This window comes from Neophocaena asiaeorientalis, unplaced genomic scaffold (genome assembly GCF_003031525.2).
Source record: "Neophocaena asiaeorientalis asiaeorientalis breed wild unplaced genomic scaffold, Neophocaena_asiaeorientalis_V1.1 scaffold264, whole genome shotgun sequence".
NCBI lineage: Eukaryota > Metazoa > Chordata > Mammalia > Artiodactyla > Phocoenidae > Neophocaena > Neophocaena asiaeorientalis.
Genome location: NW_020185332.1, coordinates 1,933,069 through 1,948,556, shown reverse-complemented (window position 1 = coordinate 1,948,556; position 15,488 = coordinate 1,933,069). Strand labels below are relative to the sequence as shown.

Below are 15,488 nucleotides of genomic sequence, written 5' to 3'. Positions count from 1 at the left end.
AAAAAAAAAAAAAAAAAAAAAAAACCTCATGGAAAATATGCCCCAAATGTTTAACTATATTTGGTGCAAGAAGAGCTGCCCCTGGATACCTATATCTCCTTCAGATTTTTCTTTATTTTCCTGCCAGAGTTGTCTGATGCATGCCTTTTAGGTGCTTCCCAGCTTCTGTGCCCAAACAGGCACCATGCTGTGCCCAGCCCAAGGAAATATATCAGCCCAACCTTGGTCTCCTACAGTCCCTTAAATGCAACAGCCTTTTGAGGTTGCTGTTAGCTCTTCCATAGAGAGATGACAGGAAAGTGAGGCCCAGAAAAGAAGAGAACTCTCCCACAGCCACACAGCACCCTATCAGAAGGAACTTGAACTTGGGGCTCTACAGTGGGACCCCCTCACTCCCTCTGCTCAGTGGACAAGCCAATTCTCCAGCTCCATCTGTGCAGAACACAGGGAAAGAGCAGAAGCTCCCCGTCCAGCTGAGGCCATGGAACATGCATGGGCAAAGTGGAGAAGGCTCAGAGGTCATGAAATCATCTTATCCAGCTCCCTCCCCCTTTGCAAGTGAGGTGACTCCAGGGGCTGGGGGTGCAGTGGGGGCTCCTTTCCAAGTCACAGTAATGTCCTGCCTCCCCATCCCAAAGTCCCTGCCCTCTGGTCATTCTAGAGTCCTTTAGTAAATACGGATTTCATAACTGCTAGTTCTAAATAACACTCTTAGGACTTAAATGCTGAGAAAAGATCCCTTTCCCAAAGTATTTTTCTCTCATTTACAGCAATAATTTTTAAAATGTCACTAAAGGAGCTCTGGTCAGAGTGTGTATGGGATGATGCTTCAGAAATGGTGCCTGTACCCTTGTTGGAGCAGGATGAGGAGAAGAGCGGTGAGAAGCTTGTCATTCTGCCCTGGGCAAGCCAGGTGAGATGCCCCCAATCCCTCTGTGAGAGGAGGGTGTCCTCCTGGATACCCCTGCTCGCTTCCTGGAGTGCTCAGCACAGGTGAAGCCCTTTCACAGGCACTGACTCTCTTGGCTCCTACCAACTCTAACAGTCACAACCTATAACAAGGCACAGCTCACACACAGAGCACAGTCTATTAGTCCTATCTTCCAAATGGGGAAACCAAGGCTCAGAGAGCCCAATGCCACACAGACTTCTAACTTCAGGTCCTCGATAGCATAAGGCCACCCTTAGTGGAGGGCAACTGGAGTGGTGTCTCATCTTCCTTTGTACCTGAGGTTCTCCATGATCTTAGGCAAACCACTGAGCCCTCTCTGCCTCAGTTTCTTTACCTGTAAAATGGGGATAATAATAGGAGCTCTTCTTTAAAGGGTAATCCTAAAACCAAAATTCAAATCCCATGTTTAATAGCATCTGTGTTGTGCCTAGCACTGCACTCCAAGCTGGAGATAGGAATGAACATCACAGGTGTCCATCCTCAAGAGGCCCCTTTGAGCTCAAGCTCTTGGAAGGTGTTTGAAAAGGGGGGAAAGGGTGGGGCTTCCCTGGTGGCGCAGTGGTTGAGAGTCCACCTGCTGATGCAGGGAACACGGGTTCGTGCCCCAGTCTGGGAAGATCCCACATGCTGCGGAGCGGCTGGGCCTGTGAGCCATGGCCGCTGAGCCTGCGCGTCCGGAGCCTGTGCTCCGCAATGGGAGAGGCCACAACAGTGAGAGGCCCGTGTACAGAAAAAAAAAGGGGAAAGGGTGGTTTTACATCTCCACATGGCTAACTCTTCCTTGGACGCTCAGACCTTTCTCCACAGAAGGAAAGGCTCTGGTCCGAGAGTCCCCCCCTGTTGCTGGAACCAGCCATGGGATAGTGGTGGGAATGTTCAGACAGTGGACAGGACCCCCAAGGAGCAGCACTGGCCTCCCAGAATGGCCGAAGGAGAGCGTCTGGCCATCTCTCCAGCTCAGAAGTTCTCAGGGTGTGGTACGAGACAAAAGGCTGAGGTGACTAACCACTGTGGAGCTGCCACACCCCCGCCTCAGACCGTCTGACCATGCATTCCCCTACCAGTTCAGAACTCCAAAATTGCTCAACCAGGAAGCTCAAACCACCACTGTAATAGGCACCTCTGGTGGGACCCTGCCTGAAGGGTATGGATGAGGGACAGGAAGTAGAGAGACTGGAGATAGGTTACCAAATAAAATACAAGATAACCAGTTAAATTTGAATTTCAGATAAACAGCTAATACTTTTTAGTATAAGTATGTTCCATGCAATATGTGAGGTAGGCAGAATCTGTCTTTTGAGCCACTGTCCTTGAGAATCTCCGTTTTCCCTTCCCAGACATCCCTGCTGTGTGCCTTTCCTTCCCACCCACTCCCTCACCCCGCCCATCTGACTTCGTGCTCCTGTGTCTCACTCCCCTGAGCACTGACCTCTGCTAATCGATGGGCTAATCGATGGGCTCCCCTCAGACCTGCTGGTGACCCTGGCCCACAAAGCTCCTTGGGCCTTCTTCCTCCGCTGTAGCCGAGGGGCTGTGTCAAAGCACAGGCGGTCACACCAAACTTTGAGGAACAAACCCCTTAAGGACTGTCCGCGAGTTGCCTGCCCTGCATTCCTGACTTAGCCAGGGGACCCCCTCTGCTTCCTCTGCTTGACCCCTGGGGTTCTGTGTAAGATCTCCGTGGAAGAGGGGATTCTGCTACGTAAGGAATAAATTCTAAAAACCACTGGACCAAGTAGCCTTGACATCCCTTCCTGCTCTGACACTGGGATTCAACATCCCAGCCTGGAATGAGGGGCTGAGGGGCTGAGGGGCACCAGTGGGCTGAGGAGCCCTTTCCTTCAGGTGTGAAGGGTGCATTCCACCAGAGGCCTGCTGTCGGTGGTGCTGCACTGTGGAGGTTTCATTTGTGGGACCCCAGGGTCCTCCCGGAGCCCTGGGTTTCCTCAGAGGGCCTTCAGGGGTTCCACAAACGCCTTATTCAATTCTTATGAAGGGGGAAGATAATCTAAGACTGCAACCCCCATTTCCAAAGAGCAAAGAGCATCCAGACACCCCATTTTTCTCAGTGGAAAGTTTACCATAAAGAAATGCTATAAATGTGAGCTTTAAGTTACAGTTATATTAATAAAATTCTGCTTTTACGTATTTAGATATTGGGCTTCCATGTAAGAGGTTATTTGAGGAAGAGGTCCTGCTGCTAAAATTAATTTTCAGAAACAGTGATCTAATTAACTTGGGCGAATCTCAGCCACCACAGATGGGAAGCCATTTGAGGAGAAAGAAGGAAGGAGAAGTGAATACGCATTCAATGTCTCTGTGGGTCAAGTAGTACACTACATCTTTTACATGTGTTATTTCTTTAATCCTCACAGTAATTCTCTGAGATAGGTATTTTTATGCCCATTTCACAGATGAGGAAACAGAAGCTCAGAGAGCTTAGGTGACTGCTTCAAAGGTGCACAGCCAATAAGTGACAGAGTCAGGATTCAAACTCAGCTCTGGCACCAGGGCATCCCTTTTTCCAATACACCATCATGATACAGCTACCAAACAAGACTAGTTCTCTTGTGTGGTTAAAAAACTGGTTTAGAAGCCAGTATTACTAGGGAATTTCCCAAGTGTCTTGTCCAGCTTTTGTAGAAAAGTACACTGAATAACCATCTGGAAGAAAAACACTTAATGGATGTGCATATTCTGCAATGCTCAATTTTTTTTTTTAAGTTTCATCATACTTCATATTTTAGGGCAAAGCAACTTCTCTCAGTTCTCTTAATTGGGCTAACCCCCCAGTTGTCTGGGGTGAGCTGAGGAAGGGTACATTTTTGGAACTTAAAACATTTTGTCGCATGGACTGAGTCATCCTGGTGGCTCCTCCCCTCGGCCCACAGATGTGTGGTCCTGGTCAGGCCTGGGCCCACCACGGCAGATGTGTGTTTGCAGGGGAGATCCAAGTGGGCACGGCAGGAGGGACAGGGGGGAGTGGGCCCTTACCCAAGTTGGGGTCATATTCGCTGATAAACCTCCTGGTCAGAAACTTCACCGTCAGGGCTGCAAGAAGGAGAAAGAAGTTGGTTCAGTCTCCCCATCGTGGCTAGCTGCTGGGCCCTGGAGCCTGCCCCTCTCATTTTAGGGAGGACTTATCTAGCCTCTGTGACCCCTCTGCTCTCTGGAGAGCGGGGGAACTGGTTTGAGAGGCTCAGAGGAAACCAGAAATATGGGGAACCATGTCCTTCCCGGTTGCATTCTGGGAGGTTTTATTTTGGAGGGGGATGGTGGCGAGAAAACAAATGAGAGGCAAGCCTAAGGGGCGTTTGTGAAGACCCTAACTAAGGGGTCTGGACCCAGGCAAGCAGTTACCTTAGGGTCAACTTGCTGAGACTCCAAGTGAAGAGAGACCTCCCCCACCCTTGACAAGGCACAAAGACTCTGAAGTGTGGAGGCATTTATCCCAGCTTTGGCTACAAGCCAAAGAGAGAGTAAGAGCTGAGTTATCCGTGGGTGATCTCTGGGAGGGATATGAACCCCCGAATCCCAAGTAAACACACTCTAGTCCTCAGTCCTCGAGTCTTGGCTCTAAGGCCTCCACACTCATCATGGGAGTGTCACAGAACATAAAACCTGGGGAAGTTCTCCCCAGGTGGAATGCATTAACAAGATTGATTTTGTTCAGAATTTAACCACATAAAGCTGAGGGTCAGCCCACTACTATACTGAACTCTTAAAAAGTAATGCAGTATTTTAAAGAAAACCTTAAAATTCTTTCCCAGGATTCCTAACAGTGTCAGTTTGCAAACTAATACCCAGGGAATACATATTTTAAAATTTAAATTCTTTCATTCATGTAGTCACTGGCTAAAAACTGTACCAGTGACAGAGCCACAGATAACAATTTGATTTTCAAAGGGAAGAAGGCATGATCCAGAGTCCCATCTCTGAGCCAGGGGGCTGGCTTCAAAAGTGGAGAGGAGGCTCCTGGTGAGTCTCACAGCTGAGTCCATGATGGCCATTCACTACATGGCTGCAGCTGGAAAACAGCCAGGGGAGAAGCCCCCTCTGCCTTCCCCCCTTCAGCTGCCTGGGACTGGGAATGGAGGGGAGAGCGGTGAACCCTTTTTCTGGATCTTTGCCTATGGTGACACCCCCACCCCCACCCCCTGGGCTCCAGCTGCCAAAGGTGGTGAAGGCAGAGTTCAGTGTTGATAGAAATGGCCTGAGTGTAAATCCAAGCGCTTTGTTCATTAAGGACACGTGGGAGGCACCTGAGACCATAGTCCAATATGTTTCCGTAAAGTCAAGAGAGGGGTTTGACTTGAAACAAATACATTTGATAAGAATTCACACTTTGTTCCAGAATCCCAGAGAACTGGGGTGGGGAGTGGGTAGCGGCCTCTCCCTGGGAAATCCCAAAAGCCAGCGACTTTTACCACCTCCCTTCAGGGGCCTGGGGCCCCTTTTCCCCTGGCCTAAATCAAGGAGCAGCAAGGCTGAGACTAAGCTCCGTAGGGGCCCTGGGCTGGGGATCAGTGCCTAACAGGTCCCTTTGGTGCCAGTCACCAGGGCTGACTGCTGGCCAGGAAGAGGAGATGGAGGGCGGTGAACGGCAAGGGGGAGACCAGCAGAGGACTGGGAGACACAGAGACAGAGGGGAGACAGCTGCGGTCACAGACAAGGAGGACAGACACAGTAGGGAGACACAGAGGGAAAGACAGGCCAGGAAGAGAAGACAGCTGAGGGCTGGAGGAGCTGAAAACAAGCTGAGGGAGAACCAAGCAAGAGAAGCTGAGGCAAAGAAGGATACCATCACGGCGTCTCATCCAACCCACCTGGGCGCAGGAAGCCCCGAAAGCCAGTGGAAGAGCCTGCCCGCAAGCCCACAGCGCCCCGTTCCCTCCACCGCTCCCCGTCTCTCGCGTCCCCGCCTGACCCCTTCCCTCCCGCCCGCACCCCACTCACCGGACTTGCCCACCCCGCGGCGCCCCAGGATGGCCAAGTTGACCTCGAGGGGTGCGCTCTGCTGCCCGCTGCCCGCGCGGGGTTTCCCGAACACCGAGGACATGGCGACGCTGCGGAGAGGGAGACGGGTGCTTGCCTGAGGGCCCCGAGCAGCGTGCCCGCCCGTAGCGGCCCTCGGGAGCGAGTGGCGGCCTCTCTGGCACTCGCGGCCCCGGCGTCGTCGGCCTCCCGGGCCCCGCGCCTAGCAGGCAGCCTTCCCGTGGCCAGGCCCGACCGTGCGGGGAGGAGGGGCCGGGGGAGCCCGGCGGGCGGGGCCGCCCGAGCGCCGCCAAACTCCTTGTAAGGGCTGCGGAGACCCCTGCGAGCGGAAAGGATCTCTGGCCGGCCGCGCCCCCCCAGGGCCTTGCTGGACCTCGAGGGCCGGGCGGCGCCGTCACCCTTCGGAGCGCCCCCCAAGACCCGGCGGGAAAGGACAAGTACCAGAGAGAGGGAGGCCAGGGATAGGGGCACTGAGGGGAGGGACGTTTCCAGCCTAGTCTGAACCTCTACTCAGTCATTTCCCATCAGCAAGAAGATCCACCCCTCCCTTTGTTTTACCCAGCTGGCCCCGCCTCCTCCTCCGGGAAGCCTGCCGGGTTCAACTCCGAGCCTGGTCCTTTCTCTGGATCACAAGCCAGCTCAGCCTTGGCACACAACTTCCCCGACCACATTACCCTGCCCTTCGGTGTGGGGACTCTCTGGCATCACTACAGAACCCGTAAAGAATCCTAACTTCTGGGAACGGGGTTGGGGGGCGGGGTGGGGAGCTGGGGGGAGACGACTTTACTAAGATTTCATGGCCAATCTGGGTCCAGCTTCAAGAAACCAAACCCATTCTGGATTATTGTTTTCTCCCTGATGGGAGCTAATGAGTCCCACGTGTTTGTGGCCTAGTGTGTAAATGTGGCATTTTATTCTAAAACCTGGCAGTCCCTCTTGCCTATGATTCTGGGATTGGTGGATGAGCCTGGCAGGGTCACCTGTCATTCCCCTTGAAACCCGGGGTAAATCTGGTCATGCTGGAAACAGGGCAAAGGGCTGGACATTTAGGATCTAGTGCCCGCTCTTTCACTGGGTGACCTTAGGCAAGTCATCTCACCTCTTTGGGCTTTGGTGTCCCCATCTATAATACTAAAGGAAGGGGGAAATAAATCCAATTCAAGCCTAATGGAGAGTGACAAGATAAACCCTGGGTTCCATGTCTGAGTACTTTCTAGAACCCTGTGGGACCTCTCTTTTGGAATACACTCCAGCCTTGGGTGGAGAAAGATATGGGAGTCTCAGAGACTTCTCACTGCAACCCTTCCCCTTCCAACCCCAAACCCCTATCCTCCCATAGCTAATCTACCCACCCATGTGCAAAAGAAACCAGGAAAACCCAGGTCAGCAGGCGGAGGGTCTGGAGTCAAAGCCTGATGGTAATAACTTCTCCTCAACCAAGAGAGAAAATTATTTTCCAGGACAGGACATGAATACCGACTCAGCCTAATAGTGTTTCTGGGAGATCATGGTAAACCAGCTGTGTTATTAAGACTCTAAGGTGTTGGGAGGAATTTGTTTAGATTACACCCACAGGCCAGAATCGCTCACAGAGCTAATGGCCAAGGGTTTTCCTTTGAGTTGTAGAAGGAGAAAAAGTGGGAGCCAAGTTCTAGCCACATCCCTGGGCTGGCCCTAGTCCTGGGAGGACAGACTGGTTCTGGGTGGGGCTATGGGGAGACTTGGTCTCACCGGAGAACTGCTAGAGAGAGGGCAGGCTGTGGACCCCCAGAGGCCCAACTGGGAGTAAACCTGGGCTCTGCTACTTCCCCACTTATGTGATTCTGGGGGAGTTATGTTCCTTATCTTTAAGACTCAGACCAACCAGTAGATGGGAGCTGCAAGAAGGCAGGTTCTAGCTCAGTGTGAGTGTGAAGTCTAATCACCTGAGCTGCCCATAGTTAGAAGGGACTGCTGTCTTTGGAAGAAGTGAGCCCCCTGACTCTGAAGGTAATCAAGGGGGTGACACTAAAAGGAGGTGTTGTAAGGAGACACCACAATGATTTGCAAGATGGGATGAGATGACCTTAACTCACTTCTATTTAAAAGATTTGAATTCTTTGCCAGCTGGTTACTCAGGCCCTCAGCTGTGACCGCTAAGTGCCCAAAGTCTGCCCCTCCTACGAGGCTTGGGAGGAAAACAGTGCCCATCTCACAGCTGCAACCACTCCCATTCCCCATCCTCAGCCTCCTCATCTGTGGGCTGCTTGTCCAGCACTCAGAAGTGCCCATTGTGGACCAGAAAGGCTCTTGGAATCAGTCACTTACTGCCAGACTGTGGAATAAGCTACTTTGTCCATCTGGGCCTCAGTTCCTCATTTTATTACTCCCTGTACATTTTCTCTCACATATCACTGTATTCTCAACCACTACCAACAGTTCCAAAATCTATCCAAAAACACAAAGGACTTCCCTGGTGGTCCAGTGGTTGAGATCCTGTGCTTCCACTGCGGGGGGCACGGGTTCAATCCCTGTTCTGGGAACTAGGGTCCCACATATTGCGTGGCGAGTCCAAAACAAACAAAACAAACAAATACAGTCAAATAATTATGGAAATTTGATATAGGAAATTTGAAGTGCTGAGTCAGACCTAAAAGATTAAAATATAAAAATTTCAACATTTCCACCTATGTCATTCCCTGGGGGGTACAATTTATTGAAAGGAATAGTCATTGTTTTTATACACAAATACCATCACCAAATTATTGACCTGTCTTGGGGATTTTTTAAAAATCTATGAATAATGTTGAGCTGAAAGGACTCTGATTTAAAGGATTTGAAATACACGTGTTTGGAATTCCTACCAATGAGAAATCACCATTGACTCTCAGGTGCCCTTCTTGGTCTATTTTTCAAAGACCCCAAACTCATTCAGAATTCCCAGAGTTGCAATATAATTAAATATCTATTAGACTAAGCCAATATGATAATAATCTCCTTGAATTATTCACAATGCTTAATGCACTTCTCTGTTTTTGTTTTTTGGGTTTTTTTTTTGTGTGGTATGCGGGCCTCTCACTGTTGTGGCCTCTCCGGTTGCGGAGCACAGGCTCCGGACAAGCAGGCTTAGCGGCCATGGCTCACGGGCCCAGCCGCTCTGCGGCATATGGGATCTTCCCGGACCGGGGCACGAACCCATGTCCCCTGCATCGGCAGGCAGACTCTCAACCACTGCGCCACCAGGGAACCCCCACTTCTCTGTTTTTTATCCATCTGTTCCTTATTATCATACTAAGAGGTAGTTATCACACCCATTTCATAGTGGAAGAGTTACAGAGACACCTCGTCTTTAAAATAGGGATGATATTAAGTATTAGATGAGATAACATGAAAATATTCCACCTAGAGGTTGGCCCATAGCCCAAAACAGCAAATGATAGTTCCCTGCACTCCTCTGGACATGAATAGCTCACGCTTCTCACCCAACTGCCAAGAAGCCACAACTGTTTTGTGACCAGGAATTTGGGCACTTTGGGTCAAGAGAGAGGTTATTCTGCTAGGGTCAGTATCCCAACCCTCCTTATCACCACCTCCCCACATTTGAGGCTCTTATAAGAGGCCCTGGGGCCCTCGAACTGCAGAGGATGTGGCCCCCCACCCAGCAGTGGGCTTGCAGCAGGTGCTCAATAGGTGGCTTTGGACTGAGTGGGGCACATACAGGTCTAGACAGGTAGGACTAGATCCTGCCCTTGCCACCCACCCCTACTCCCACCCCCAGAAGCCATTCCACATAAAGCTAACCTTTTGGGACCCCTTTGTGATGTCACTGCATTCCCTGGAGGCACAATATGACAACCACTTCTGTGATTTTTCAATTATAAATTCAGATGTCAAAACTGAACAGAACCTTAGAAGTCAGATCCAAGCTCCACTTTACAGATGAAGAACTGAGGCCTGGGGAACTTCCCTGGTGGTCCAGTGGTTGAGACTCCGCACTCTCAATGCAGGGGCCACAGGTTTGATCCCTGGTTGGGGAACTAAGATCCCGCATGGCATGGCCAAAAAAAAAAAAAAAAAGAACTGAGGCCTGGACAGGTTGGGTAGCTTTGCAAGCCAGTGGTAGGACCAGCATCAAAGCCCAGCAGGAATCCTGCCTCCTAGTCCAGTGCTCTTCTTCAGGTCTAGGCAAGCTCATCACTACCCTGTGTGCAGAAATACCACCATGGGTGGCAAAGGCCAGGGGTCACCCATCAGGCAGGAGGGCCAGGAGGTCACAGTTGGAGGGAACTTCAGTCTCATATGGTTCAACACCTTCATTTATAGTGGAGGGTCGGAAGGGGAATTGTGCAGGGTGGTGGAGCTGGGCCCAGTCCTCCACCAGATTGCAGGCTCTCGTGGGTCAGGGGTTGTGTCTCCTCCATCAGACTGGGGATTCCTACTTAGGTTAGGGCTCAGAAGTCCACCAGATCCCTCAGTGTGCCAATCACTGCAGATAGAGAGATGTACAAGGTGGGGCGTGTGCTCTAGAAAGGCTCAGGGTCTGACACAGAGCCACTTTCCTTGCCTCCACCCTCAACCTTGCTAAGTAGAGAGGGAGGTTGGTGTGGGGTCGGGCAGAGCCTGGGAACTCCGTGGGCTGCCCACAGCCATGACAGTTTCCTTGTCCTCTCCAAGTCCCAGAGGGACATTTGTTGTCCGGGTGGAGGAAACTCTCACCAGCTGCAGAAAACACCCCACTGGGGCCTTGGGCACAGGGCCAGAGTGCTGATCCTGGACTCAGCCTCAGAGTCATGACCCCCCACCTTGGTTGACCCCCTCCGCACTTCCTGGCTGCTGAGGGTGGGAGCCGGGTGTGTGCACTAGCCCTCCAACCCACTGAAATCAGGGATGGACTTGTGAAAAACTGGGACTGGGAGGGAACTTCAGCCAGTAGGGCGTTCGTGCTCCTTCCCACTCCTGCTCTCAGGAGAGGTGCAGGAAGTGGTTCTGTCTGTCTACCAGTTACTAGGTGCCAGGAACAGGCCATCTGGGGAGGGAACTGTGGCCCCCTGGGGGTCAGCCCCTTCCCCACCCGCCCCTGGCAGGAGGCAGCTGCTTCCCTTCCTGAAGAAAAGGCTGATGCAGGTGAGGAGAGGCACCTGGGCTGGGGCCTGGGGTCAAGTGGACGGGGTTCAATCCATCCCACATCTTCATTCATAACCAAGGCAGAGCCCATTCCATCTCTAGGCCTCCCTTTCCTCATCTGTGAAATGAGAACAGTCAGACACTCTCCCTATCCTTGAGACCACTAGCAAGGACAGAGTCAGGACTGGGCACGGCAGAGCCCACTTTCCTCCAAGGAGGGGCTGTCATGCTTTCAGCCAACGTCTAGCCTCAGGGAAGGAGAAAAGCTGGCAGAGGGCCTGGGATAGTATCCGTGGGGACTCCTGCCCACCCCCTCTATCTCTTCCTCCTCTTCCTGTCTGGTCTCTGGGGCAGAGTCTTGCATATTTCTGGCTGCCGCCTCCAGGCTTCTGGCTTCCCAGGCTCACACAAGTGGTCCCCACATCCCAGCCCTGCTCTAATGGGGTGAACTGGGTGGGAGTCCCCGGCAAGAAAGGCACACTTGTGTTGGGTCTGCAGATTCATACTTGAGGATCTGTGCATGCGTGTGTCTTGGGGGGAGGGAAGTTCTCCTGCTCCCTTCCCAAGTACAGCGTTATCACTGGGAGCCACTGAGCCACCCCAGCCCTCCTGAAGAAGACCTGCTGCTGAACATCTCCTGAAAGGCAGATACATCCTACACAGGGCTAGGCCTCAGTTAACCCACCTGTAGAACAAGGTAGCAGGAGAAGATAATCACCAAGCTCCCTTCCGGCTGACATTTTGGAACCCGGAGTCTTAGGTGGTCACCCAGGGAAGTTCTGGGCAAGGTGGGCAGCAGAAGGCCTGGGGCTGTCTGCGTCCAGACCCTGGGCAATTCCCTGTCTGATCCTCTACTGTAAGTGAAGGGGGTGAACCATAGGAGACTAAAATTCCTTCCAACTGTGACCTCCTGGCACAAAGTGACTGCCCAGCATCTGTAGCACAGGGAGGAAGCAGAGCACAACGGTTAGAGACGCAGGCTCTGGGGTCAGACTGGCTGCACTCCAGTCCTAGCTTTGCTGCTCTCTGGCCATGTCATCTCGGGCATGTGAGTGAACCTCTTGGTGACTCAGTCTCCTCATCTGTGAATTTAATAATATCTGACTCATGCATGCTGTAAGCAATAAACGGATAATATCTATCAAACGAGGGGAAATAATAGTTATTTTCTCACCTGATTGCTGCGAGGATTATAGACGTTCAGGTGCTGACAAAATGCCTGACAGTGCAATTTAAGTGTTGCATATTATTTCAAGAAGCCTGTCTCCTTCCCATCCACAGACATATAGTCTCCTCAGCAGCCCCACTTTCCTTTTCCCAAGATCTGAGCTATACAGCAATGGACGAGTGGGGAGTAGCAAGAGGGGAACAGACACCAGCTTCCCACACCCATCCCGAGTCAGGGAATACTTCCACATTCAGGGACTTACTGAACGTTCACCTGTTAACCAAGCATTTTTACAGAGAAGGAAATCGAGGCTCAAAAAGAGATTGGTCTAGGGGCTTCCGTGGTGGTGCAGTGGTTAAGAATCCGCCTGCCAGTGCAGGAGACACGGGTTCAAGCCCTGGTCCGGGGAGGTCCCACATGCCGCGGAGCAACTAAGCCCGTGCGCCACAACTACTGAGCCTGCGCTCTAGAGCCCACGAGCCACAACTACTGAAGCCCGTGTGCCTAGAGCCCGTGCTCTGCAACAAGAGAAGCCACCGCAATAAGAAGCCCGCACACCGCAACAAAGAGTAGCCCCCTGCTCGCCGCAACTAGAGAAAAGCCCGTGCGCAGCAACGAAGACCCGACGCAGCCACAAATTAATAAAATTAAATAACCATTAAAAAAAAAAAAAGAGAGATTGGTCTAGCCCAGAGTCAGGGGCAGAGGCCCAAGCCAAAAGAAAACCTACTCTGGACCCCAGCCCGGCCCACTCTACGTGTTCCACCTCTGCCTCTCCCTCGGGCACCCAAGTACCCCTGCCCCACCAACCGAAAGCGTGAGCTAGGTATTCATCCCGTCCTTGCTCTTTCCCAGCTGAATGACCTTGAACAAGTCATGTAAATTCTCTGAGCCTCATTCCGAACACTGTACAGACACTGTCGAAATACCGTGAAACAGGTGTTATTATTGGCCCCATTTCGAAGAAACAGAGGGCCAGAGTTAGGGTACCTGCACGAGGGCTTACAGCTGCTTTAGTGCAGGTTAAATGGGATACTTTGTAAACTGCCCTCATAGTGCCCTGAATGCAGTAGGTGCCCGGTATATGGTCACCATTATTACTATTTTTCTTACGGAAGTGAGTGACCCGGCAGGTCTCCAGATGCCCTCCGGGCCCTCGGCCATCCAGCCCGCTGGCCACCACATCACATGAGCCGTACTATCTTTAGCCAGGAAGATATTTATATGCCCCGGGTAAGTTTTTGCTGGTACGGGGGAGCCCCGGAGTCGGTGACCGCTGCATCCAGGCCCCCGGAGGCGGCCTCCGCGCCTGGGCCCGCCATGCCGCAGGGCCCTGGGGCCCTGATGCAGGTGTGGGTGGGCAGCCAGCTCTTCCAGGCCGACCAGGCCCTGCTGGTGGAGCACTGCGGCTTCTTCCGCGGCCTCTTCCGCTCGGGCATGAGGGAGGCGCGCGCGGCCGAGGTGCGCCTGGGCGCTCTGAGCCCGGACGGCTTCCGCACCATGCTGCAGGTGCTGCGCGGCGAAAGGCCGGCGCTGGCAGCCCCCGACGAGCTGCTGCAAGCCGTGGAGTGCGCCGCTTTCCTGCAGACGCCGGCGCTGGCGCGCTTTCTGGAGCACAGCCTCACGTCGGACAACTGCGCGCTGCTGTGCGACGCTGCCGCCGCCTTCGGCCTGCACGACGTCTTCCACAGCGCCGCGCTCTTCATCCGCGACAGCGCCGGCGAGCAAGCGGCCGAGCTGGCGCTACCCGAGGCTCGCGCCTACGTGGAGGCGCTGCGACCCAGCAGCTACGTGGCCGTCAGCACTCACGCGCCGGCGCCCGGCTTCTTGGAGGACGCATCGCGCACCGTGTGCTACCTGGACGAAGAAGAGGACGTGTGGCGCACGCTGGCCGCGCTGCCTCTGGAGGCCAGCACGCTGCTGGCCGGCGTGGCTACGCTGGGCAACAAGCTCTACATCGTGGGGGGCGTGCGGGGCCCCAACAAGGAAGTGGTGGAACTGGGCTTCTGCTACGACCCCGACGGCGGCACGTGGCGCGAGTTCCCCAGCCCCCACCAGCCGCGCTACGACACGGCGCTGGCCGGCTTTGACGGCCACCTTTATGCCATCGGGGGCGAATTCCAGAGAATGGCCATGAGCTCCGTGGAGCGCTACGACCCGGCCGCGGGCTGCTGGAGCTTCGCGGCCAACCTGCCGCAGCCAGCTGCCGGCGTGCCCTGCGCCCAAGCCCGCGGCCGCCTCTTCGTGTGTCTGTGGCGGCCAGCCGACACCACGACCGTGGTGGAGTACACGGTGATGGCAGACGCGTGGCTGCCCATAGCCGAGCTGCGGCGCCCTCAGAGCTATGGCCACTGCATGGTGGCCCACCGCGATAGTCTCTACGTGGTGCGCAACGGACCTAAGGATGACTTCCTGCACTGCGCCATCGACTGCCTTAACCTGGCCACGGGCCAGTGGACAGCGCTGCCCGGCCAGTTCGTCAACAGCAAGGGCGCGCTTTTCACGGCCGTGGTGCGCGGCGACACCGTCTATACGGTCAACCGCATGTTTACGCTGCTCTATGCCATTGAGGGTGGTACCTGGCGGCTGCTCAGGGAGAAGGCCGGCTTCCCACGGCCCGGCTCCTTGCAGACCGTTCTCCTCAGGCTGCCTCCCGGTGCCCGGGGGCAGGTGGCCTCCACGACGCCAGAACTGTGACCCCCTGGGCTGGGCTTTAGGAGGGGATGCCCAGAGTCTTCTCTGAGCCATGGCTGAGTCTATTAGACTGGCCTTAGGAGCTGCTGGGAACTTCTCTCTCCCTGCCCCAGGTGAGAAATCGGGGGCCTTGTGCCTTCTGCTTCTGGTGGTGTGAACGTGTCCAAGGATCTCAGGAAGCAACGACTCTGGCATCTCAACCCTCAAACTACTTGGGCTGTCTTGAGAGCTGCTGGGTCACAATGTCCGTGGAAGGGATAGGGGGTAGGATTTCAATAATCCAGGCTTGTGTGTGAATGGGCCAGTAATTGAGCACCAGCTGGGAGTGGGTTAAGTGATGTTAATCAAACTGACAGGCAAGAATTAGGCACCTACTGTGTGCTCAGCAGGGTGCTGCGCCTAATGTGACTGTAGTTGACAGACAGGGGTCCATAAAGCTTAGAGTCTTGCCAAGGACAACAAAAGGTTTACACACATTTGTCTAGATCCACAGAGGGCTGAAGGCAACAGGGCAAAAACAAACAAAAAAACCCAAACCCTGCAATATAATAAAGTCCTGAAGAAATCAGGGCAAAG

The 15,488-nt window shown here is 53.5% G+C and overlaps 2 protein-coding genes across 3 annotated transcripts in view; one reads left to right on the top strand and one right to left on the bottom strand.

Annotated features, from left to right (window-relative positions):
• The window catches only part of RASL12 (RAS like family 12), a 13,884-nt gene extending 7,420 nt beyond the window's left edge, over window positions 1-6,464 (bottom strand). The window contains exons 1-3 of one of the 2 annotated variants that reach the window (XM_024735237.1): window positions 6,389-6,464; window positions 5,909-6,018; window positions 3,947-4,003 (exon numbers count right to left, since the gene is read on the bottom strand). In XM_024735237.1, coding sequence (XP_024591005.1) covers window positions 3,947-4,003; window positions 5,909-6,011 — 160 coding nt within the window. In that variant the 5' untranslated portion in view covers window positions 6,012-6,018; window positions 6,389-6,464. The other variant, XM_024735238.1, reaches the window with a different exon arrangement.
• A 6,740-nt stretch (window positions 6,465-13,204) lies between these two features.
• Window positions 13,205-15,015, top strand: KBTBD13 (kelch repeat and BTB domain containing 13). Its single transcript, XM_024735245.1, has one exon. It carries the CDS (start codon window positions 13,407-13,409, stop codon window positions 14,913-14,915), a length of 1,509 nt encoding a protein of 502 aa, XP_024591013.1. The 5' UTR covers window positions 13,205-13,406; the 3' UTR covers window positions 14,916-15,015.
• The last annotated feature ends 473 nt before the right edge of the window (window positions 15,016-15,488 follow it).